The following is a 26,188-nucleotide window of genomic DNA, read 5'->3' as shown; positions in this document are numbered from 1 at the left end:
TGGATTATTTGAAGCCAGGAGTTTGAGATCAGCCTGGCCAACGTGGTGAAACCGTGTCTGTACTAAAAATGCAAAAATTAGCCAGGCGTGGTGGTGCATGCCTGTAATCCCCAGCTGCTCAGGCGACTGAGGCACGGGAATTGCTTAAACTCAGGAGACGGAGGTTGCAGTGAGTCACTGTACTCCAGCCTGGGCAACAGAGCAAGACTCTGTCACATACACACAAAAAAGAATGTGCTGTGCACATTTCCAATAATAGATATTTGTTGTCCTTTTTTAACATGTGTTTTTCAAACTATTATAATTAACATTTATTAATTATAAGTATTTTAGTCTAATGTAATAAGATTCAGACATTTTATTTTATTTATTTATTTTTTGAGACAGAGTCTCCTTGCTCTGCTGCCCGGGCTGGAGTGCAGTGGCGTGACCTCAGCTCACTGCAACCTCTGCCTCCCGGGTTCAAGCGATTCTCCTGCCTCTGCCTCCTGAGCATCTAGGATTACAGGTTTCCAGCAGCACACATGGCTAATTTTTTTTTGTATTTTTAGTAGAGACGGGGTTTCACCATGTTGGCCAGGCTGGTTTTGAACTCCTGACCTCAAGTGATCCGCCCATTTCGGCCTTCCAAAGTCCTAGGATTACAGGCGTGAGCCAACGTGTCCAGCCAGATTCAGACATTCTAATTTTGAGCTTTAAAAGAATGCTGAAAGTAAATAAAATATGACCTATCTGAAGATCAGGTTTCTAGTTTTTACAAGTACTTTTGAAAGCAGTGTTTAGTGTGATTGTTGACCTAGACTATTCTTGATTTCTGTTTTGAGTATGTTCTGAATGAATATTTTTGCCTGTTTCAGATATTGAGCCATATTTGAAGTTTCATGGGTGATTTTTCTGGTTTCTTTTCTTCTTAGTCTGATCTGAAATGTGTCCAGGATGCCAAGGGAGGTTCTTTCTACAGAGATCACTGCCCTGTGCTAGGTGAGTGAGAAGATTAGAGAGTATTACTAAATAATGGATCAGAGTTCGTGGAATCAGTAAAATGTTTAAATTGGACATTAGAAAAGTTAATTACCACTAAAGTTACTTAGAGAAAAATTTTTTTGGCTTTCCTTTGGTCTTAAAGTATTTTTTCTTTTATTATGCTTTATTTGGACTCAGTTGTCATGTCTTGAGAATTGATTGGCCATTTATGTCATAATATACATTTGAAACTTTTATGTTTTAACTGTAAATTATATTGTTGAAAAATTTTGCATTAGATTACAACAGTTGTATGTCATACACTATTGAGAATAGGATTTGACACTTTTGTGCTTAAAAATTCCTTAGAATTTTTGTCAAATTGTCTTCCTAAGAACAGCTCCAAGATTAAGATAATATATATAATTTCATGTATCATAAAAATAAAAAGGGAACAAGAAAACCAAAACTACCTTCATTTTATAGATTTATTGTTGCCTGGATGAACATTTACCACACTCTCCTAATCTTTATTCTCTGAATGGTTTTCTTTCTCCTGTGAACTGTGTTTCACCTTCCAAATCGTTTGACTTGCCTTTGTAGCAAAAACTGCTGTTTTTTTTTTTGCAGTATACCTTAATCTTTTTTTAAAAAAGGAGAATGCTTAAAAAATATTTACGTTTTTTAATGAGCTCATCTATTTATCTTGCTTTCACAAAACAAGCTTTCTTGTTTTGTGTCTTGCTTTCATAAGAAAAATGCAAAATCAACACTCATATTTTGGATCTCAGCATAGTGTTTCATGATCATGAATTCATCTCAGAACTAGCTTTTGAAAATAATCTAGGGAATAGGCTTTGACATATTTTAAAAAGCTCTTTAGGGCAAGAATCACAGGAACCATTTGTTAAAATAAAATAGTACTAAGCACTTAATGGAAAAAATAATTCCAGGGCTTTCATTCATATTCTCTAGTTAGTTATTGTGGTTCTAATGCAGTGATAGTAAGTTATCCAGGTATAAAAGTGAGTATTTTCAACACCTGGGACTTTGTATTCTGATATAAGGTTGAATTGTCTTTTATAGACTCTACTCTTACTTAGTCTTTGTTATAACTCAAATTATTTCAATTTTTGAGTCTGGCTTTTTTCTTTTTTTAAAAAAAGCTTTCTAGTTCTAAAATTTTATACTTATAGTGAGTTCTCAAGACCTTTTAAAACTAGATGGTACGTGAAACTAAAATATCTACATGTTATTTAAAGATAATGCAGCTGCCTGTTGTTGTGAGGTTTTTTCTCCCTTTATTCAATTGCCTCTGAAATTACAGGTGAGCAGAATGGCAACAGGAATCCTGGTGGATTGCAGATTGGTGACCTAGTAAATATAGATCTCGACCTAGAAATTGTACAGTCTTTGCAGCATGGTCATGGAGGATGGACTGATGGAATGTTTGAGACTTTAACTACGACTGGAACTGTTTGTGGCATTGATGAAGATCATGACATTGTAGTACAGTATCCAAGTGGCAATAGGTTGGTGATATCTCTCAATTTTTGACAATGACAAATAAAGCTAATATAGAGAAAAGAGTCTTAGAGAAAGCAAATAAAGTGATAACCAAATACTCATTAAAGCTAGCTTTTAGATGGTAAGTAAAAATTCAGAATATATATTGGTAAGGTGGAGAGAAACAAATGATAAGAATTACGTGTGTGTGTGTGTGTGTGTGTGTGTGTCTTGTGTGTATATATATGAGAATGTTTATGATACAGTGTTCTATACACTATTTTTCCTTCAAGAGGAGAATACATTATATCACTATTAGGTCTGAATACAGCTTAAAAGTTCTGTGTTCATAATGGACTATATCAGTCTACCCTGAATAGGAGGGGTTTTACATTAAAACTCCTTTGGTGCATATCTCCAGGGTCATCTCTTATTTTTTGTTTTTATTAATACACAAGAGGTGTACATATTTTGGGATACATGTGATTTTTTCATCCATGCATACAATATGTAATGATCAAACAGGCAATTGGGGCAACCATCACTATTAACATCACCCCTTCTTTACATTGGGAACATTCCAATTCCTCTCCCCAGCTGTTCTGAACTATACAAGTTGTTAACTATAGTCGCCCAACTGTACTATCAAACATTAGATCTTTTTCCCTGTATCTAGCTGTAGTCTTGTATGCATTTACCATTTCTCTCATCCCCCACTTTCTCCTACTGTTCCCAGCCTCTGGTAACCACCAATCAACTTTCTATCTCCATGAGATCCACATTTTACATCTCCTCATATGAGTGAGAACATGTGGTATTTGTCTTTCCGTGTCTGGCTTATTTCACTTAACATAATGACCTCCAGTTCCATTCATGTTGCTGCAGATGACAGGATTTTGTTCTTTTTATAGCTGAGTAATATTCCATTGGGTATATGTACCTCTATTCTATTCTATTCTATTCTATTCTATTCTATTCTATTCTATTCTATTCTATTCTATTCTATTCTATTCTATTCTATTCTATTCTATTCTATTCTATTCTATTCATCTATTCTATTCTATTGTATTTTTAGAGAAGGGGTCTCATTGTATTGTCCATGCAGGTCCTGAACTCCTGGTCTCAAGTGATCTTTCTCCCTTGGCCTCCCAAAGTGTTGGGATTACAGGAGTGAGCCACCATACCTGGCCCACATTTTCTTTATCCTTTCAATCTATTTATGAACACTTAGGTTGATTTCATGTCTTGGCTGTTGTGGATAGTGCTGCAGTAAACATGGGAGTACAAATCTCTCTTTGACATGCTGATATTCTTTCTTCTGGGTATATATACCCAGCAATGGGATTACTGGATCATATGGTAGTTCTGTTTTTAGTTTTTTGAGGAACCTCCATACTGTTTCTCATAGTGGCTGTACTAATTTACAGTCTACAGGTGTTCCCCTTTTCGTGTGTTCTTGCCAGCATCCGAAAAGCCATTTTCTTTTTTTCTCTTTTTAAAAATTTAAATTAAAAACTTTTTTTTATAGTAGAGACAGGATCTTGCCATATTGCCCAGGCTGGCGCTGAACCCCTGGCCTCAAGTGATCCTCCCACCTTGACCTCCCAAAGTGCTGGGGGCTTGAGCCACCTCGACTGGCCAATAAAAGCAACAGTAGTTTGAGAGGATTGATGTTTGTTCTTTAAATGTTTGGTAGAATCTGGCATTGAAACCATCAGGCCCTGGGGCTTTTCTCTGATGGGAGACATTTTTATTACTTCTTCGATCTTGTTACTCATTATTCGTCTGTTCAAGTTTTATATATATATGTGTGTGTGTGTATATATACATACATATATATACACATACATATATATATACATATACACACACACACACACACACACACACATATATATATATATATTTTTTGAAATGGGGTCTCCCTTGTCACCCAGGCTGGGGCTGGAGTGGCACGATCTCAGCTCACTGCAACCTCTGTCTCCCAGGTTCAAATGATTCTCTTGCCTCAGCCTCCCAAGTAGCTGGGATTACAGGCATGTGCCACCACACCCAGCTAAATTTTGTATTTTTTAATAGAGATGGGGTTTTACCATGTTGGCCAGGCTGGTCTTGAACCCCTGACCTCAGGTGATCTGCCCACCTTGGCCTCCCAAAGTGCTGAGATTACAGGTGAGCCACTGTGCCTGGCCAGGGTTGATACTTCTTCATGTCTCAATCTTGGTAGGTTGTTTATGTCCAAGAATTTATCTATTTCTTCTAGATTTTTCAATTTGTTGATATATAGATGTTCATGATATTCTGTCATGATCCTTTGCATTTCTGTGGTATCAGTTATGTCCCTATGTTTGTTTCTGATTTTATTTGGGTCTTCTGGTTTTATCTTAGTTGGTCTACCTAAAGATTTGTTGATTTTGTTTATCTTTTGAGAAATCCAGCTTTTCATTTTGTTATTTTCTCTTTTTATTGTCTCAATTTCATTTATTTCTGCTGATCTTTATTACTTCTTCCTTCTACTACTGGATTTGCTTTGTTTTTGCTTTTCTAGTTCCTTGAGCTGTATTGTTAGGTTATTTGAAATCTTCCTACTTGTTAAATTATTATTATTATTATTTTGAGACGGAGTTTTGCTCTTGTTGCCCAGGCTGGAGTGCAGTGGCGTGATCTTAGCTCACTGCAACCTCTGCCTCCTGGGTTCAAACGGTTCTCCTGCCTCAGCCTTCCTAAGTAGCTGAGATTACAGGCATGTGCCACCACGCCCAGCTAATTTTGTATTTTTAGTAGAGATAGGGTTTCACCATGTTGGTCAGGCTGGTCTTGAACTCCCGACCTCATGTGATCCGCCCACCTCGGCCTCCCAAAGTACTGGGATTATAGGCATGGACCACTGCATCTGGCCTTAAATTATTGATTAGGTGTTTATTGCTATGCATATCCCTCTTACTACTGCTTTTTCTGTATTTGATAGATTTTGATATGTTGTGTTTCGATTTTCATTTGTTTCAAGAAATTTTAAAATTTCTTTCTTAATTTCTTTATTGACGCTTTCATTGTTCAGGATAATGTTTAATTTCTTTCTAGTGTTATTCCATTGTGGTCAGAAAAGATACTTCATACCATTTCAACTTTTTTGAATTTAGTGAGACTTGTTTTGTGGCCCAATACGTGGTCTCTTTTGGAGAATGTTCCTCGTGCTGATGAGAACAGTGTGTATTCTACGGCAGTTGGATGAAGTATTCTGTAAGTGTCAGTTATGTATATTTGGTTTAGATTGTAGTTTATCTTTGATGTTTCTTTGTTGATTTTCTCTGTAGTTGATGATCTGTTCATTACTGAAAGTTAGATGTTGAAATGTCCCCTACTATTAAAGACATTGCAGTATATCTTTCCCTTTAGATCTATTGATGTTTGTGTTTTATATTTGGTTTCTCCAGTGTTGAGTGCATATATATGTTATATCCTTTTGCTGAATTGACCACTTTATTATTATACAGTGACTTTATCTATTTGTCTGTTTTTACAGTCTTTGACTTAAAGTCTGTTTTATCTGATATAAAAGTATAACTATTCCTGCTCTTTTTTGGTTTCCATTTGTGTGCAATATCTTTTTCCATCCCTTCACTTTCAGTCTGCATGTGTCTTTATAGGTGAAATGAATTTCTTGTAGGGAGCGCAGGGTTGGATCATTTAAACAATTTTCTTTTACCCATTCAGCCACTGTATGTCTTTTTTTTTTTTTTTTTTTTTTTTTTTGAGATGGAGTCTTACTCTGTTGCCCAGGCTGGAGTGCAGTGGCACGATATTGGCTCACTGCAACCTCCGCCTCCCGGGTTCAAGCAATTCTCCTGTCTCAGCCTCCCGAGTAGCTGGGACTACAGGTGCCCTCCACCAAGCCCAGCTCATTTTTGTATTTTTAGTAGAGATGGGGTTTCACCATACTGGTCAGGCTGGTCTCTAACTCCTGACCTCAGGTGGTCCTCCCGCCTCAGCCTCCCAAAGTGCTGGGATTACAGGTGTGAGCCACCGTGCCCGGCCTCACTCTATGTCTTTTAGTTGGAGAATTAGTTCATTTACATTCATTGTTGTTATTGATAGGTGAAGATTTACTACTGCTATTTTTGTTACTTGTTATTTGGTTGTTTTGTAACTCTTCCTTTTTTTTTTTTCTTGCCCTCTTCCTTTGTGGTTAGGTGATTTTCTTTGGTAGTACGTTTTAATGTGTTTTTTAAATAAATTTTATCATTTTTTGTTTTTGAGACAAGGTCTCACTCTGTCATTCAGGCTGGAGTGCAGTGACATGATCATAGCTCACTGAAGCCTTGAACTCCTGGCTTCAAGCAATCCTCCCACTTTAGCCTTCCAAGTGGCTGTAACTACAGGTGCACACCACCATGGTCATTAAAATTTTTTTTTTGTAGAGATGGGGTCTTACAATGTTGCCAGGCTGGTCTTCAACTCTTTGCCTCAGGCATTCCTCCTGCCTCAGCCTCCCACAATGTTGGGATTACAGGTGTGAGCCACTGCACCCAGCCTGTGTTGCTTTTTTTTTTTTTTTTTTTTATACGGAGTCTCGCTATGTCACCAGGCAGGAGTGCAGTGGTGTGATCTCGGCTCACTGCGACCTCCGACTCCCGGGTTCAAACAGTTCTCCTGCCTCAGCCTCCCGAGTAGCTGGGACTACAGGCGCATGCCACCACACCCAGCTAGTTTTTGTATTTTTAGTAGAGAGGGGGTTTCACCATGTTGGCCAGGCTGGTCTGGATCTCCTGACCTCGTAATCCACCCTCCTTGGCCTCCCAAAGTTCTGGGATTTACAGGTGTGAGCCACCATGCCCAGCCCTGTGTTGCTTATTTTCAGTATATCTACTGTATGTTTTTCTTCTTGGTTACCACGAAGCTTACAAAAAACATCTTATATGTGGGCGGCAAGCCATCCAGTTGCCGAGGCAAGAGACCGAGGGCACAAGCTGTTCCAGTATAATAAAGAAAATATATAGAATAAGAATAGTTATAATAGTTATACTAGAAATAGATTATAGATTTGATTATATATGAATATTATTAATTATTAGTTTGTAGCATTACTCTTTATTCCAGTATTATAATCTTTGTTCTACAATTATAACCTAAGAAAAACCAGACTATACAGATATAGGAGCTGAAGGGACATGGTGAGAAGTGACCAGAAGACAATAGTGTGAGCCCTCTGTCACGCCCGGACAGGGCCACTAGAGGGCTCCTTGGTCTAGTGGTAACGCCAGTGCCTGGGAAGGCACCCATTACTTAGCCGACCTGGAAAGGGAGTCTCCCTTTCCCCGGCAGAGCTAGAGAACACTCTGCTCCACCACCTCTTGTGGAAGGTCTGACATCAGTCAGGCCCGCCTGCAGCCATCTGGAGACCTCTGCCCATGATGCTGTGCTTCAGTGGTCACGTTCCTGGTCCACTTTCATGTTTCGCCTTGTACACCTGGCTCCGTCTTCTAGATAGCAGTAGTAGAATTAGTGAAAGTATTAAAGCCGTTGATCTCGCCGAAAAATGCATAGAAGAAATAATGACGTAAGCTGTCCCCTCTTTCTGCCTCGGCTACCAAAATAGGGAAGGGCCCCCTGTCCAGTGGACATGTGACTTGTGTGACCTTACCTATCATTGGAGACAACTCACACTCCTTACCCTGCCCGCTTGCCTTGTATACAATAAATAACAGTGCGGCCAGGCATTTGGGGCCGCTACCGGTCTCCACATCTTGGTGGTAGTGGTCCCCCGAGCCCAGCTGTCTTTTCTTCTATCTCTTTGTCTTGTGTCTTTATTTCTATGATCTCTCGTCTCCGCCCACGAAGAAAAAAACCTACAGGCCCAGTAGGGCTGGACCCTATATTATAGATATAACAAGTTATTTTAAATAGGTGACGTCTTAACTTGGATTACAAAGAAAATCAAACAAAGGAAAACTAAAACTCTCTACACTTTTTAACTCCTCCACATTGTGTCTTGTTGTCTCTGTGTACATCTTTTGATATTGCCTATCTCTTAACTGTTTGCTATAGTTATTTTTTTTGATAGGTTTGTCTTTTAGTCTTATACTAGAGTTATGGGGGATTACACATAATTATATTATTAGAGTATTCTGAATATGTCTGTGTAATTACTTTTACCAGGGAATTTTGTATCTTCATGTTTTCTTTTTGCATATTGCTATCCTTTTCTTTTAGATTGATGAACTCCCTTTACCATTTCTTATAAGAAATGATGGTGATGAATTTCCTCAGCTTTTGTTCATCTGGGAAAGGTTTTCTCTCCCCTCCATGTTTGAAGGAAAGCTTTGGTTGGTACAGTATTCTTAATTACCAGTTTTTTTCTTTTAGCATTTTGAATATGTCATCTTGCTCTCTCCTGTCCTGTATGGTTTCTGCTGAAAAGTCTGTTGCTAGATGAATTGGTGCTCTTTTATGTGTTACTTCCTTCTCTTCTATTGCTTATTTTTGGATCCTTACTTTGTCTTTGACCTTTGAGAGTTTGATTAGTATGTGTCTTGGGGTAGTCTATTTGTTTGTTTGTTTTTTGTTTTTTTTTTTTTGAGACAGAGTCTCTCTGTCTCGCCCAGGCTGGAGTGCAGTGGCACGATCTTGGCTCACTGCAAGCTCCGCCTCATGGGTTCACGCCATTCTTCTGCCTCAGCCTCCCGAGTAGCTGGGACTACAGGTGCCCGCCACAACGCCTGGCTAATTTTTTTGTATTTTTAGTAGAGACAGGGTTTCACCGTATTAGCCAAGATGGTCTCGATCTCCTGACCTTGTGATCCGCCCGCCTTGGCCTCTCAAAGTGCTGGGATTACAGGTGTGAGCCACTGCGTCCAGCTCTATTTGGTTATTATTTGGATTTAATTTGTTTGGTGATTTCTGACCTTGTTGTACATTGATATTTTTTTTTGTAGTTTTTGCTTTTATCTTTCTCTAGATTTGGTAAGTTTTCTGTTATAATTTGAATAAGCTCCTTACCCCTTGCTGTTTCTCAACTCTCTCTTGAATGCCATTGACTCAGTTTTGCTTTTTTGAGGTTAGTCTCTATATCCTGTTGGCCTTCTCCATTCCTTTTCATTCTTTTTTCTCTTCTGTGTATTTTCAAATAGCTTATATCCAGTCCCACTGTTTTTATTTTTTTCCACTGCTTAATTCTGCTGTTGAGAGCCTCTGATGCATTTTTCATTTCAACGAATACATTTCTCAGTTCTAGGATTTTTGTTTGATTTTGAAAACATCATTTCCATCTGTTACATTTCTCTGATAAATTTCTGAATTGGTTTTCTGTGTTATCTTAGAGTTCACTGAGTTTCTTTAGAACTGCTATTTTGAATTATTTAACTGAGAGCTTACACATTGCTGCCTTATTAGGGTTGGTCATTGGCACTTTGCTTTGTCCATTGGCTTCCTGTTTATTTTGTTTCTTATCTTCGTATTGAAGGATCATTTATTTTTTTCTAGTTTTTGCTGTCTGCTTATTTTGGTCTTTCTAGGGCATACTTGCTTAGAGGTTCTTTACGATTCCCTGTTGAATCCCCTAAATTATAGATTGCTGCCTCCTTTTCAGAACTAAATGGTGCCTTAAGCCCAAGTTTGCCTTGGGTGTCACAAATGTTTGGAACTCTGTTCATCCTGAATTGGGCAGGAAGGAGTGAGGGTGGATCCCAAAAGTGGTACTTTGGCTATGTGGGAAGTCTGGTTAGGGATTTATGGCCAGAAGAACCATGGAATGTGTGCCTCCTACAGTATAGTGCTGCTGAACAGCCACTCTGATTTGATATCTCTTTTGGCTGAGATAAAGAGCGGAGTTTCAAGGGCCAGGTTTGCTAGTCCTGTCTCTTCTCTTTGACTGTAGCTACCCTTAGGGATTTTTCTTTCTACAGGTACTCTATAAGGGTTCCTATGGATTGAGGCAGGAATGATTTTCCTGCAAGGGAACCCAAGATGGTAGGGAAGCTGGCTCTCTGCCTTGATGTCAATTTTTCCAGTGTAGAGACTGTGATTCTGGGGGAATTTTCTGTGCCTTGTGCCTGGTAGATAGGGGGAAGGATGTTGCAGATACAGCAATTTGTTCCTTTTATTATCTGCTTGGAGTTTTTCATGTCTCTGGCCCCAGGGATCATTTCAGCTTCAGACTCGAGTTCTGGGATATTGCTGGTGATAATCTTGTTGCTGGGTATTTTTTTTTTTCGGTTTTCTGTTGGGGAGGGTGAAGTCAGATTGTTTCTACTCTGCGATTTTGGTGTTGCCACAGATATGTACACATACACTAATCCTTATCAGCAGTATAAAATTGTATGCATTTCCTCACTTATGTACCTTTTAACATACTACTCCCTTTAGGTAAAATGCCTGCTCCTCTTTTTCTGCCTTGTTACCTGGATTAATTCCTCTACATCCTATAAATATTGAGTTTATGTGATTTGGGAACCTCCTCTCTCCTTTTACTCTCCATAGTATTATATATGCATATACTCTTCATCTATTTAGGTTTACTCTTACCTATTAAAATTCATTTGATTTCTAGATTGCAAGTTTCTTGGAGGCTAAGGATGTCTTTTTAATTTTATTTGGGCCAAAATATATCTAATCCACTTTAGTATGTTTATAGTATTTTAAAGAAAAATCGATAAATTGAATAATTGTCTTACTGACATGTACATAAAGAAACTAATTCCCTGAGGTTCTTTGGGGAAGGGATATTATATAGAATAAGAAAAGTTAACATTAAGTTTCTTATCTAGGTGTAGCATTAGGCTTGATTGTATTCAAATCTTACGAGCATACATGATCATATCAGTAGATGCAGAAAAAGTACTTGACAAAATCCAATACCCTTTCGTGATAAAAACACTAAACCAACTGGGACCAGAAGGGAACTTCTTTGGCTTGATAAAGGACATCTATGAAAAACCCACAGCTAACATCATGCTTAATGATGAAAGACTGAATACTTACCCCGTAACATGAGAAACAAGACAAGAATGTCCACTTTATTACTTCTGTTCAACATTGTACCAGCGGTTCTAGTCATAGCAACTAGGTAAGAAAAAGAAATAAAAGGAAGAAGTAAAAGGAAAAGAAGATGTGAAACTAACTTTGTTTACAGATGACCTGATACCGTGTATAGAAAAACTCAAAGAATCCACAAAAGCTCTTGTAGCTAATAAATGAGTTCAGCAAGATTACAGGAACCAAGATTGATATAGGAACATCAGTTTTCTTTCTGTACACTAATAATGAACAATATGAAAATGAAATTAAAACAATTTCACTTAAAGTGGCATCAAAAAGAATAAAATACTTAAGAATTAATTTAACCAAGGAGATGCAATACTTGTACAGTGAAAACTACTGAACATTGTTGAAAGAAATTAAAGAAGACCTAAATAAATGACAAAACATTCCATGTTCTTAGATCAGGTTTAATATTGTTTAGATGGTATATTAGTTTCCTAGGGCTGCTATAACAAGTTACCATAGACTGGGGTGGCTTAATAGAGATTTATTCTTTCACAGTATCAGAGGCTAGAAGTCCAGAGTCTGGGTGTTGGCAAGATAGGTTTGTTCTGGAGACTTTCAGGGACAATCTGTTGTATGCCTTTCTCCCAGCTTCTGGTGGTTCCCAGCAATCTTTGTTCCTTGGCTTGTAGATGCATCACTCTATATTCTCTGCCACTGTCTTCACATGATCTTTTTCCCTGTGAGTCTGTGTTTCTTGGTGGGTGTCGGCACATGACTCTCTTATAAGGACACTAAACATTGAATTTAGGGCCTACCCTAATCCAGTATGACCTCACTTTAACTTGATTACATATGTAAAGGGCCTACTTACAAATAAGGTAACATTAACAGATACCTGGATTAGGACTTGAGCATATTTTGGAAGGGGGCATAATTCAACCCACAATAGATGGCAGTATTTCCCAAACTAATCTTCCGATTAAGTGTAATCCCTATCAAAATCCTGGTACTTTTTTTGCAGAAATTGACACACTTGTACTAAAATTCATATGGAAATTCAAGGGACCCCCATTTATCAAAATAGTCTTGAAAAGGAAGAACAGAGTTGGAGAACTCACAATTCCTGGTTTCAAAACGTAACCACAAAGCTACAGTTATCAAGATAGTATACTAGTGATGTAATGTTAGACATACAGATTAATGGAATAGAATTGAGAGTCCGGAAATAAGCCCCTTGCATTTAGGTCAATTTATTTATTTATTTATTTTTAAGAGATGGAGTTTTGCTAGATTGCTGAGGCTGGAGTTCAGTGGCGTGTTCATAGGCACAGTCATGGTGCACTATAGCACAGAACACCTGGGCTCAAGTGATCCTCCTGCCTCAGCCTCCTGAGTAGCTGGGACTACAAGCATGTGCCATTGCACTTGGCTGGTTAGTTGATTTTTGACAAGAGTTCAAGATCCTTCAGTGAGAGATGAATGGTCTTTTTGACAAGTGGTACTGGGATAACTGGATATCAACAAACAAGTTGGACCCCTACTACATACCATACACCGATATTATGTCAAAATTGAACATAGACCTAAATGTAAAAGGTAAAACTAGAAAACTCTTAGAATAAATCATAGACATAAATCTTCGTGACCTTGGATTAGACAATGTTTTAGTAGACATGACCCCAAAATTAGAAGCAACCAAAGAGAAAGTGGAGAAATGGGACTTCATCAAAATTAAAAACTTCTGTGTTTTAAAGGAGACTATCAAGAAAGTGGACAACTCATGGAATGAGATAAAAAGTTTGCAAATTATATGGTTAATAACAGACTTCTATTTAGAATATATAAAGAACTCTTAAAATTCAACAGTTAAAACCTAATAGAAAAATGGGCAAAGAATTTGAATAGACAGTTTCCCAAAGAAAATATGCTATAGAGATGGCTAATAGTGCTGCTGTATTAGTTGGCTAGGGCTGCCATAATAAAATACCACAGACTAGGTTGCTTAAACAATAGAAATTTATTTTCTCAGCTTGGGCAATATAACGAAACCCTGTCTCTACAAAAAATACAAAAAAAAAAAGAAAAAGAAAAATTAGCCAGGTGTGGTGGTATGTGCTTGTCATCCCAGCCACTCAGAAGGATGAGCTGGGCAAATTGCTTGAGCCCAGGGAGGTCAAGGCTGGAGTTTGCCGTGATTGTGCCACTGCAGTCCACCATGGGTGACAGAGTGAGACCCTGTCTCAAAAAAGAAAAAGAAGTATTTTCTCACACTCGTGGAGGCTAGAAGTTCAAGATCAAGGTGCCAACTATGTTGGTTTCTGTTGAGGCCTTTCTTCCTGGTCTGTAGACGGCCACCTTCTCTGCTCACTATGGCCTTTCTTCTGTGTGCAGTTGGAGAGGGAAATCTTTGATGTCTCTTCCTGTTAGAAGGGTACCAGCCCTGTTGTATTCGGGACGTGCCTGTAATACCCAATTTAACCTTAATTACTTCTGTAAAGGTCTTATCTGTAAATACAGTTACATTGGGAGTTAGGGATTCAGCATGTGAATTCTAGGGGGACATGGTTCCGTTCATAACATTCATGAAAAGATGCTTGTTATTAATATTAGGGAACTACAAAGCAAAACCACAATGGCATACCACTTCACACACTAAGATGGCTTGAATAAAAAAAATAATAACTTTTGTTGAGGATTAGATCCATCATGTATTGCTGGTAACACTGTAAAACAATTGGGTTGCTTTAAAAAACAGTTTGGTAGTTTCTCAAAATGTTAAATGTAGAGTTACCATAGACCCAGCAGTTCCACTCTTAGGTGTGTACCTAAAAGAATTTAATATGTATGTCCATACAAAAAACTGTATAGGAATGTTGTAGAAGCATTATTCATAAGAGCCAGAAGGTAGAAACAACCCAAATGCCTATTAACTGGTAAATGGATAAGCAAAATGTGATATATTCATACATATCACAAAGAAATCACGTACTCACACATACTGCAACATAGATGAGTCTTGAATTATGCTAAGTGAAAGAAGCCAGTCACAAAAGATCACATATTGTGTGATTTTATTTATATAAAATGTCCAGAATAAGCAAATCCGTAGAAACAAGAAAGTATATTACTGGTTATTTAGGGCCTGGGGAAAGGGGTGACTGGAGTAACTGCTAATAGTTATGGGGTATCTTTATTACATAATAAAAATGAAATTAGATAGTGGTTATGGTTGTACGACTCCATGAATATACTAAAAACCACTGAATTATATACTTTAAGTGGGTAAATTGTGCCTGAAATACATCTTAATAAAGATGTCATTAACAAAAGTAAAAAGAAAAGGTACAATTATTGCATATCAGTCAAAAAATAAAATCTTAAGGATACAAGTTAAGTTCTGATTAGCATGTACTAACACATTTTGTGTTAAATATTCTCTTTGGGAATGTTAGGTTAGCACAAATTAGGAGTATTACTTGCAGAATTCTTTCTCGTTCAGAGTTTTTCTTGGGCAGTAGAGTGTTAACAGTAATATGATATTTGAGTTCCAGAAGATCTTCTTTTTGTTCTTTATTCAACAGAACTTATTAAGTGCTTATTCTGTATTAGGCCCTGTGATTAGTATTAGGATCACAAAGACAAGACATCATCTCCTCCTATGAAGGGGTTTCCTTTTTAGCTTGGATAGATAGAATGGGAAATAACTGTGATAAAGTGTTAAAAATAGTATGATTAGTAAGTATTCAGGATTTTTCGAGAGTGCAAGAGAAGAGTGGTCATTTCTGCTGGGCAAATTAGACAAAACTACAAAGAGATAATTAACACTTGGAATAAGCTTTAAAGATAGACTAGGTTTCACTGGGAAAAGCACTCGGCAGAGGGAGCACTTGTATAATGGCTGCTCTGTTTGGGCCGGATAATAAGTCTAGTAAATTTTGGGTAATTGAGAGTGAGATAAAAGGCACTGTTGTTGATATGGCTAAGAGAAAACTTCGTGTATATGATTTTTATTTTTAACCGTTCAGAGGCACTTTTTTCTCTTTGTGTTTGCTTTAGAAAGAACAGTTTACTTGGCCTGCAATCCCAGCACTTTGGGAGGCCAAGGCGGGTGGATCACCCAAGGTCAGGAGTTCGAGAACAGGCTGGCCAACATAGCGAAACCCTGCCTCTACTAAAAATACAAAAATTAGCTGGGTGTTGTGGTGTGTGCCTGTAATCCCAGCTACTTGGGAGACTGAGGCAGGAGAATTGCTTGAACCTGGGTAACACAGTGAGACTCTGTATCAAAAAAAGAAAAACTAAAGGAAACAAAGAACAGTTTACTTGTGTGGTTACAGAAAGTTAGTAAACAGGCTTTTATATGGTGTGACCACTCAGTCTTTTATATGCGAATAACCATTTGGACTAAGGAGAAGAGGATATAGTACGCCAATATTGTAGAAACTCATTTGACAAGGGAACCTTTACTCTTGGAGTTCAGTGTGGAATTAGGGGAGGTGTTCTGTTATCAATTGTGGTATATCTATTTGATGGAATATTAAGTAGTCATTAAAATGATTATTTTGAAGATGATAGCAGCATGGAAAATGCCTGTATAAAGACATCAGCATTCAAATTAGTTTGCTACAATGATTACAATTATGGTAAATATTCATGCATAGAAAATTAAAACTAAATACTATTTTTATCCATTAAATTGGCAATGGTGTGGGGAAATGATACACTCTTTGTAGAGCAGTTTGGCTTTATTGGAATTGTAAACAAATGTCTGCTTTGATCAGATAGTTCTTTTAAGAATCTCTACTGAAATACTGACCTCATGTGCACAAAGATGTATACACAGGAATGGTCTTTACAGTACTGTACATATTGGTGACAATTTGGAAGCACTTTAAATGGTAGTCAATAGGAGAATAGTTAAGTACATTAGTGTATATCCAAGGAATACTCTGTAGCAGTTAAATTGAATTAAGGTCTATTCAATTTAGGTCTGTATTCTTAGACCTATTTAAGATAGGTCTGTATCTGTGACACTAAAAAATAAATCTTCTAAGATGCATTCTCTGAAAAAAAAAGTCACAAAATATATGTATGTATGTGTCTCTATGTCTGTGTATACATATATATGTATATAATATTCCCATTTATGGAAAACAACTATATTATGAATGTCATTCAGCATATTGATAGAATGTCTGTAAGGACACAGAGTAGAATATTAATAGTGGTTTCTAGTGGGATGGGAATGGTGATCCAGGGTGTTTGTGTGAAATGGAACTTTTACTTTACATGTTTCTGAAATGTTTGAATTTTTAGCAAAAATTGTATATTACTTTTATAACAGTTTTAAAAAACATGCAGGGGAGAATAGACAAATGTATACCAAAGTATTTACACTTGTATTAAGGTGGTAAGATTAGGGATGACTCTTTCCCCAAATTTGTATCAAATTTGTATATTGAAATTATAAAAAGGAGGTGCTGGGGCAGTGGTTCATGCCTGTAATCTCAGCACTTTGGGAGGCTGAGGCAGGCAGATCACTTGAGCTCAGGAGTTCGAGACCAGCCAGGCTAACATGGTGAAATCCTGTCTCTACTAAAAATACAAAAATTAGCTGGGCACGGTGGCATGTGCCTGTAATCCCAGCTACTTGGGAGGCTGAGGCAGGAGAATCACTTGAACGTGGGAGGCAGAGGTTGCAGTGAGCCAAGATCATGCCACTGCACTCCAGCCTGGGTGACAGAGCAAGACTCTGTCTAAAAAAAAAAGAAAAAAAAAAAAAAAAAAAAAACACACACAGAAAACAAACAATATATGTATGTATTTGTATATATATATAAATAAAGGAAACACAAATCATTCAGGGTATAATTGCAAAGGATTGCCTTACTCTTTTGATCTTCACTGTTTATGAATTTTGTATTCAAATTAAGCAAACCTATCCATTTTGAGGTTTAGCTTTGCTCTTATAGGTGGACCTTCAATCCTGCTGTTCTCACTAAAGCGAACATTGTCCGAAGTGGAGATGCTGCTCAAGGTGCAGAAGGAGGCACCTCGCAGTTTCAAGTGGGTGATCTTGTACAAGTTTGTTATGACCTGGAACGAATTAAACTTCTACAAAGAGGACATGGAGAATGGGCTGAAGCGATGCTTCCAGTAAGTATGTATAGAATAATTCTGGGCTAGAAATTACAGTATGCTTATGTCATTTTTAAAAGTAAATTAATATAGAAATTAAATTGGCATAAAACATCCTAGAATTGTACTCTCCATTTGCACCTAGACATACTCGTGCCTTTTGTTTTCTAATTTATCCCAGTTAAATTAGCCTGGGAAGATCCAGAAGAGGTTACAGTTAATATTTAATATTTTTTGATAGAGTGGTTATTGGAGAATGTTATGTGGTGCAAGTCAGCAGTGGTTTTTCTGATACTTAACCCCAGAATGATATAGGTCTGTGCCCATCTGGTCTCTAGCAGTGCTGGACCAGTGTAGCTTTCCTGATTTGGGGGCCTGCCTCCTTAAAACTTGAGTATGAAAGAGCAGCTCAGAAATGTGTGTGCTTTCATAGAGTGAATTTGTTCCCAAAGAGCTACAGTTTTTTATTTAGTCATTTTTTCATCAAATGTTCAGCAGCAACAAACAAATTTGCTTGTTCTGCCCTCTCTTCAACCATCCTTCCCTTTCCCTATCTGTATCCCTTGCTTCTGTCCTTCTGTCCCTGCCTTTGGTATTACTCTGTCACCCTGCCATCCCTTATGCTGCCTTGTTCTGTTTCCCTTTCTCCTCCCCCTTGCTGTGTCCTCCTCTATAGTTCTCCACCTTGCCTACTCCCATCTCCTGTCTCATCCAGCCTCTCAGTGCCTGTCCTGTCTGTCCTTCCATTCCAGTCCCATTCAGTGCCTCCATCCTGTCCCATGTACTTCATCTCACATCCCTCTTAGTATCCTGTTACCCCCACTCTACTGTAATTGTTCGGTCTCTTCTCCTGGCCAGCACCTCTTTCTCTTCCCATCCAGCCCCAACTCCTGCCCCATCTCATCCCCTCCCATCCTGCCTAGTCCCTCCTTCCTGTTGTCCTGACCCTCCATTAGCTCTTCCATCCTTTCTGCCTTATTCCCTAAGTAGGTATTTTAGCACATCTAATATGCCTGTTAGGCAGGGCTACAATAGCGAACAATACAGAAAAAATAGTGAACAATTGTGAACAAAACAGAAAAATAAAATCTCTGTTGTTACGATGCTTTTATTCAAAGACACTTCACAGTTTGTAGCTGCTGTACACACATACATACAATATTACATGAGCGTGATGTTATAGCATCCTTATTTTAAAGATGAGGAAATCAGAGGTGCGATTCTGGACTGGATTTTGAATGCAGATCTGTCTTATTTCAGAACCTAAGCACTCTTTCTGCCATTTCATACTGCTATATAAATAAAACCTCTAGAGAATTCTAAAGGGAAATTCTGGGATTCCGGTAGTGGTGTTATAGATTTTGTATCTTATCGAATCCTTTTTGATAAAAATAGACAATTAGATTAGCATAACCAAAAAAGCCACAAACATCTATAACAAAACTAGGTTTCAGAGTAACCTGTTGAACCCTAAATATGAATGAGTAGAAATAAACCACTGACAGCTATTGAGTCTGCATCTCTTCTTATGGGAGCAGAGAGAATTAGTGAGGCATCTGGTAGATCTGAGAACAGGAAAGCTCCAAAACAGCTAGCAAATATTCATTGGCTAGTGTGGTAGACAATTGTCTTAGCAGCACCTGAACCTGAGAGGGTTCCTGAAGACTCCAGTTTGGGATGAGAAAATAGGTCCATGCTAAAGTCAGAAGGGATGGAACTAGTGTGGGCCTTCAAACTCAAAACTAACCAGCCAAAGCTCCCTTCCAAGGCAGAGCCTCACTTTGAGGAGAAAGTGCTGGGAATAGAAACAAAATTTAGTAGGACGGAGACAGTAGGGACAAAGGAAGGAGAAGGTCCAGATAAAATTTAGAAGGGATCATGGTTAAATTCCCATACACAGTTATTATTGAAAAAAGGGAATAAGGAATAGAACTTCTCTACAGATAATGAAAGTATATCAGGCCAGACGTGGTAGCTCATGTCTGTAATCCCAGTGCTTTGGGAGGCCAAGGTGGGTGGATTGCTTGAGCCAAGGAGTTGAGACCAGCCTGAACAACATGGTGAAACTCTGTTTTTACTAAAAATACAAAAATTAGCCAGGTGTGGTGGTGTGTGCTTGTAGTCCCAGGTACTTGGGAGACTGAAGTGAGAGGATCTCTTGAGCCCAGGAGGTTGAGGCTGCAGTGAGCAGAGATCACACCACTGCACTCCAGCCTGGGCAACAGAATGAGACCCTGTCTCAAAAAAAAAAAAAACAAAAACAAACAAACAAAAAAACCATATCAGAAAGATATGTGCAGAAAAATGATGAAAACTATACTTTTATAATTTAAAATGAGCTAAAAGGCTGGGCACAGTAGTGTGTACCTGTAGTCCCAGCTACTCAGGAGGCTGAGGCAGGAGGATCACTTGACTTCAAGAGCTCTGGGTGTAGTGTGGGTGTCTGCAGTAAGTTCGGCAAGGATATGGTGACCTCCTGGGTGAACCCCAGGTTGCCTATGGAGTGAGGAACTGACCCAAAGTCAGAAATAGAGCAGGTCAAAACTCTTGTGCTGATCAGTAATGGGATCATGCCTGTGAATAGCTACTGCACTTTAGCCTGGGCTAATGTAGTGAGACTGACTCTTAAAAAAAAAAAAAAAATGCAAAAAAACAAAAAATGAGCTAAAAGAAATTAAGAAAATGAAAAAAAATGTCAGAGAATGAAATCAGAAATGAGATGATATAACTTAGGAAATAATTAAAAAGAAGTGGAAGAGTCATTTTATAAGTGAAGACTAAGCTGGAAGGAACACAGAGCAGAGCAAATAAATGCAACAGATAATGGCTAAGATAAATAGAAGGTGAAAAAGCAGGAAAATTTTAAAAATAGAAAAGGTGAAAAGTATTTCAGAGAAAGAAATAAACATGAAATAGCCTCTCTCTCTCTCTCTCTCTATATATATATATAGAGAGAGAGAGAGAGAGAGAAAGAGTCCTTTTAGAAAGGGAAACTAAACCCAAATAAATGAAATGAAACAAATATGAAAATTTGTAATTTTAGAAAATTTTAGAAAAATTTTCCTGGAATTAAGAAAACAATTTGAAACCAAATTTTGAAGGGGCACATTGCATACCTGGGAAAACTGACCCAGAACAGCAAACACTGGGCTATATTCTGGTAAAATAACTGAATCTTTAAGACGAGAGAAAGTATCCAGGAAAAAAGACCAGACAGGTTATTGGTCCTAACGGAAAGAAAATTATTTTGCTGTTAAGAAAAAAATCTCATCTCAGTGTTTTATGCCAGAAAACAGTGAGATAGCATTTAAGATACTCAAGGAAAGAATATAAGCTGAAGATTTTATGTGTAACCAAACTAACCTTCAAGTATAAGTGTGCTATGAATATGTGAGAATTCTTGTTCCCAAGAGTCTTTTCTAAGTAATTTGCTAGATAATGAGTTTCAGACAACCAAAATGACTGTAGAGACATCAAGTGAAGGACTAGTGATCATGGAATATGTATTGATTTGTTGAACTAAGATTAAACGAATGTTGTAAAAGAAAGGGTAGGATATATAACGATTATATGTTCTAATAATGTAAATTATAGTTGTAAAAATGGGGTGGGAATTGAGCACATGAAAAGTTTAATATGCTGTTTGCCTTTTAGTTGTATTAACTGGGACTAAATATTATTATTTTAGATCAAAATATTAGGAAAGAGAAAGGGTAGGATAAGGACACATGAATGACTAATTTCAGTATTGCACATATTAGGAAACCAAGTCGAGATATGTGTATGTGTATACACACACACACACACACACACACACACAGTAGCTATTAGGACAATACAAACTACATTAAAGCAGACAATGCAATGATAAACTATGAAGTTACAAATAAGCGTTACCTATATAAAAAGGGAATAGGATGATATAAGGGGCAAAGAAGGAAGGGAGACCTCTTTGAATATGTCTTGTTTTATAGATTTGATTTGAAATCACATGCATATTTAATACAATTGTAAAATGAAATTAAATTTAAAAAGGAAACTCCTCAAAATGGAAAATGCAATGAAATAAATGAAACTAAGTGTGTTTCTGTTAGCATAACCATGTAGAGAGAAAATTCGAAGTAATTTTTTAAACACAGTTAATTTTTCTTTGTATCTTCATAGGAAGAATAGACCCTAAAGAACTGCATGGAAATGAAATGTTTAACACTTTTCAGAAATCTTACTGCATGTAGTGGCGTTGATATTGTTATTCCGAGATTGTTAGATGTACCAAAAAACAAATGAGTACTTGTGTGATAATTCTGTTACTCCTTTGACTTTGAGAATCAGGATTATCAGAGTTGTAAAAGGAGATGCAGATATAATATAGAGGAGGTGAAGTAAAGACACTGTAGTCTTGAATTTGAATGAAAAGAGTGTTTGAATTTATGATTTATGCTTTAAAAACAAAACAGATGTCTTCTTTTGAGAAGTGTATGTTCATATCCTTTGCCCACTTTTTGATGGGGTCATTTGTTTTTTTCTTGTAAATTTGTTTAAGTTCCTTATAGATTTTGGATATTAGACCTTTGTCAGATGGGTAGATTGCAAAAATTTTCTCCCAGCCGTAAAAAAGAATGAAATCATGTCCTTTGCAGGGACATGGATGAAGCTGAAAGCCATCATCCTTAGCAAACAAACACAGAACAGAAAACCAAACACCGCATGTTCTCATAAGTGGGAGTTGAACAATGAGAACACGTGGACACAGGGAGGGGAACAACACATACTGGGGCCTGTCGGGGTCGGGGGCAAGGGGAGGGAGAGCATTAGGACAAATATCTAATATAATGCATGCAGGGCCTAAAACCTAGATGATGGGTTGGTAGGTGCAGCAGACCACCATGGCACATGTATAGCTGTGTAACAAACCTGCACTTTCTGCACATGTATCCCAGAACTTAAAGTAAAATTAAAACAAAAAAAGTCCCAAACAAAAACTCCTATTTCCTAGCTGTATTCATGAAAATGCCTCCACAGTGACCATTTTAGTAATAACTAAACTTAGTGCCCAGGTTATGGTTTTCAAGCAGCCTTTCTGAATAAAGAGCCAAGGCTTTTTGGAGAAATGGCTAATTCTGGCTCTTTGACAAGAGGTGAACAAAATGAGCCTCATACCAGGTAACAAGGAAGCTGTCACTGGTTTCTAGGACCATTTTAAAAGGACCTAGCAGCCAACTTGAAGGGGTTCTTGTTGACAATATACAGAGGGCCGACGAGTTATTAAACTACACCAATTAGTAAAATTCAGATGATAAGAAACTTTGTAAGATAACTGTTTTTTCAACAAATAATTTGCAAAGAAAATCATGTATGTATGGACTTTATGTGGATCTTGATTTAAACAAACAAAAAATTGATAATTTATGAGGTAATTGGAAGTTTGAACACTGGAATTTTGTGATACATAACTATTGTAACTTTGGGTGAGTTGATAATAAATAGCATTGTAGAATATGTTATTGAAAAAAGAGTTCTTATTGTTTTGACGTACATACTGAAATAATACTGGAGGAGAGAATGGTTAGGGGAATAAAGGAAACAAGATTAGCCATGAGCTGATAATTGCTACAAATGGTTGGTGGGTACATGAGGATTCAGTATGCTATTGTCCACTTTTGTATCTCTTGGAAGTTTTCCATAATAAAAAGTTGAGGGGAAAAAACAAAGAATGTAGCCTCATAGAGTTTGAGATGATAATGGAAAATTCCAAGTGAAAATGTCTAATAGGCTGTTAAAAAATTAGAATTAGTATGTGTATGTGGGGGTGAGCGGTAATTTTGTGTTTTCAAAAAAAAGGTGATAGTTGTCAAAGTGGGTTGAATTTTCAACAAAGAAGAGTAAAAACCTATGGAATAAAATTTTGGGAAAATGAACAGGTTTAGGAATATGAGGAAGGGAAGAAAAGGGACTGGCAGAAATCAGATGATTCCAAAAAGGGTTTAAACATAGATGTAAGCTTGAGCCCTTCTTGGCCAAATTAGTTTTTTTTTTAGTTTTTATTTTTTTTAGAAATCCAATTTTCAGGCTATATTGATGATAGATTTTAGACTACTTGACTTGCAAGTTCTCAAAATGTACCTTATGGATTTAAGAAGGAAGGATTGAACATCAAAATAGATTTTTATGAACTCGTATGAACAGGATAGACTTTATCATGATTTGTCTCATATTCTTGTGGAAGTAGTTTTATTGTTATTTTAAAAGATATATACACTGTGGAATACTATGCAGCCATAAAAAATGATGAGTTCGTGTCCTTTGTAGGGACATGGATGAAACTGGAAAACATCATTCTCAGTAAACTATCACAAGGACAAAAAGCCAAACACCGCATGTTCTCACTCATAGGTGGGAATTGAACAATGAGAACTCATGGACACAGGAAGGGGAACATCACACTCCGGGGACTGTTGTGGGTTGGGGGGAGGGGGGAGGGACAGCATTGGGAGATATACCTAATGCTAAATGACGAGTTAATGGGTGCAGCAAACCAACACGGCACATGGATACATATGTAACAAACCTGCACATTGTGCACATGTACCCTAAAACCTAAAGTATAATAATAATAAAAAAAGATATTTTTAAACATTTGTACTTATTCAAATAACCCATTTCAGTATGGTTATCCTTTGAAAGTTTTTTCATTAGTAATAAGTAAAATCATTACTTTAAGCATATAAAAACTAGTGATTGATTTTATGGTATATACTTTAGACTTGGAAACATGAATCTATTTTTTTCCCCAAGACTTTAGGTAAAGTTGGCCGAGTACAACAGATTTATTCAGACAGTGACTTAAAGGTGGAAGTTTGTGGAACATCTTGGACATACAATCCAGCAGCAGTTTCCAAGGTGGCATCTGCAGGATCAGCCATTAGCAATGCATCTGGTGGTATGTTTTATATTGTGTTTCTTTAAAAGTAATGTGGTTTACATTAAAACCTTTGCTAATTCCCCAGTTCTCATATACAGATAATGTTGTACATGTGCTTGGCTTTGTCCCAGATTACACAGCCTTACTTGAATGTTGACCACCTTATAAACTTTCACTAAAAATTTTTATTTTTTATAATGTGTTGAACAACCTTTATTCTGGCTGAAGTACTCCCTGGAGAAGTTCCATAAAATGTGTGCCTTTTCTTGGGTATATCAGGGGATTTTCCCATCAAATTTGAGATTCCTAAAATTCAAGATTCTACTCTTTAGTCAGAACTTTTGTTTTCTGCCAAAGAACCATCACTTTCTTAGACTGCTTTATTTTTTCTGTATTTCCAACATTATTGCTAGCAGATGGCTTTCTTCCTGTATATTTTTACGTATCAGTTATTTTTTTCTCTTACCATTTAAGGAGTTATTATACATGCTACCGTAAGTAGAAAACTATGTTAAAATGTGAATATGCTGGATGCTTGAGTAGACTCATTCACATAGTCTTTCTTTCCTGTGCTCCAGCTTTGTATACACAGACTCAGTTCATTTTACAACATATTACAAGTTACTGTATGTACATGTTGTCATCCAGAAAAGGAGATAGAACTATAACTATAAATAGTAAGAAACAAAAGAAAAACATAAAGTGACTTCCAATTTTATTTTTGTCTTGCTTTCTGCTTCCTCTGCCTTTTTGTTTATTCTTTCCTGCTGTAATTTGCTAGTATGCTTAACATTTAAATCCAGTGTTTATTTTTACCTTGAGGTTAAATGACATCATAGTAGGTTGACCACATACAAAGTAAAAGAGTGAAGGACAGTTAATAGCCTACTCTCAAATTATGTGGACTTGGCCCACTTTGTCATTTGTCCCTTGCCCTATTTTGTGATTTCTCTGGTTTATTTTTTTTTTTAATTTATTTTTATTTTTTGAGAGGGAGTCTTGCTCTGTCACCCAAGCTGGGAGTGCAGTGGCGCGATCTCGGCTCACTTTAAGCTCCGCCTCCCGGGTTCACGCCATTCTCCTGCCTCAGCCTCTCCGAGTAGCTGGGACTACAGGCGCCCGCCACCATGCCCGGCTAATTTTTTTAGTAGAGACGGGGTTTCACCGTGGTCTCAATCTCCTGACCTCGTGATCCGCCCGCCTCGGCCTCCCAAAGTGCTGGGATTACAAGCGTGAGCCACCGCGCCCGGCCGATTTCTCTGGTTTATAATAAGCACCCCAAGAATTAAGGAGTTAGAGCTTTGTAGCTTCTGTATTGATTGATACTATTTAGAAAAAAATATCTTATGAAAGGGTTTAGGTATATTCATCCCTGGTTCATTGTTGTTTTTGTCAAAACTAATCAGTTGGCACTTACTGAACGTTATTAGCACTTAGATGTCCAGTTTCAACCTAAAGAAAATTGGTTTGGCCCTAAAATATGTCCCCAGATTTTTTTTTTTTTTTTGAGACGGAGTCTCGCTCTATCACCCAGGCTGGAGTGCAGTGGCGTGATCTCGGCTCACTGCAAACTCTGCCTCCCGGGTTCACGCCATTCCCCTGCCTCAGCCTCTCCCAGTAGCTGGGACTACAGTCGCCCGCCACCACGCCAGGCTAATTTTTTGTATTTTTAGTAGA

The 26,188-nt window shown here is 37.5% G+C and overlaps 1 protein-coding gene across 1 annotated transcript in view; it reads left to right on the top strand.

Moving 5' to 3' along the window:
- The window catches only part of MIB1 (MIB E3 ubiquitin protein ligase 1), a 138,655-nt gene that overhangs the window by 38,451 nt on the left and 74,016 nt on the right, over positions 1 to 26,188 (top strand). The window contains exons 5-8 of the mRNA XM_032152659.2: positions 915 to 981; positions 2,291 to 2,495; positions 17,424 to 17,607; positions 24,385 to 24,529. Of these exons, the coding sequence (XP_032008550.1) occupies positions 915 to 981; positions 2,291 to 2,495; positions 17,424 to 17,607; positions 24,385 to 24,529 (601 nt within the window). The remainder of the gene's footprint in view (positions 1 to 914; positions 982 to 2,290; positions 2,496 to 17,423; positions 17,608 to 24,384; positions 24,530 to 26,188) is intronic.

This window comes from Hylobates moloch, unplaced genomic scaffold (genome assembly GCF_009828535.3).
Source record: "Hylobates moloch isolate HMO894 unplaced genomic scaffold, HMol_V3 SCAFFOLD_5, whole genome shotgun sequence".
Classification (NCBI taxonomy): domain Eukaryota; kingdom Metazoa; phylum Chordata; class Mammalia; order Primates; family Hylobatidae; genus Hylobates; species Hylobates moloch.
The sequence above is the reverse complement of the archived record's forward strand: the minus strand, read 5'-3'. Positions and strand labels throughout refer to the sequence as shown.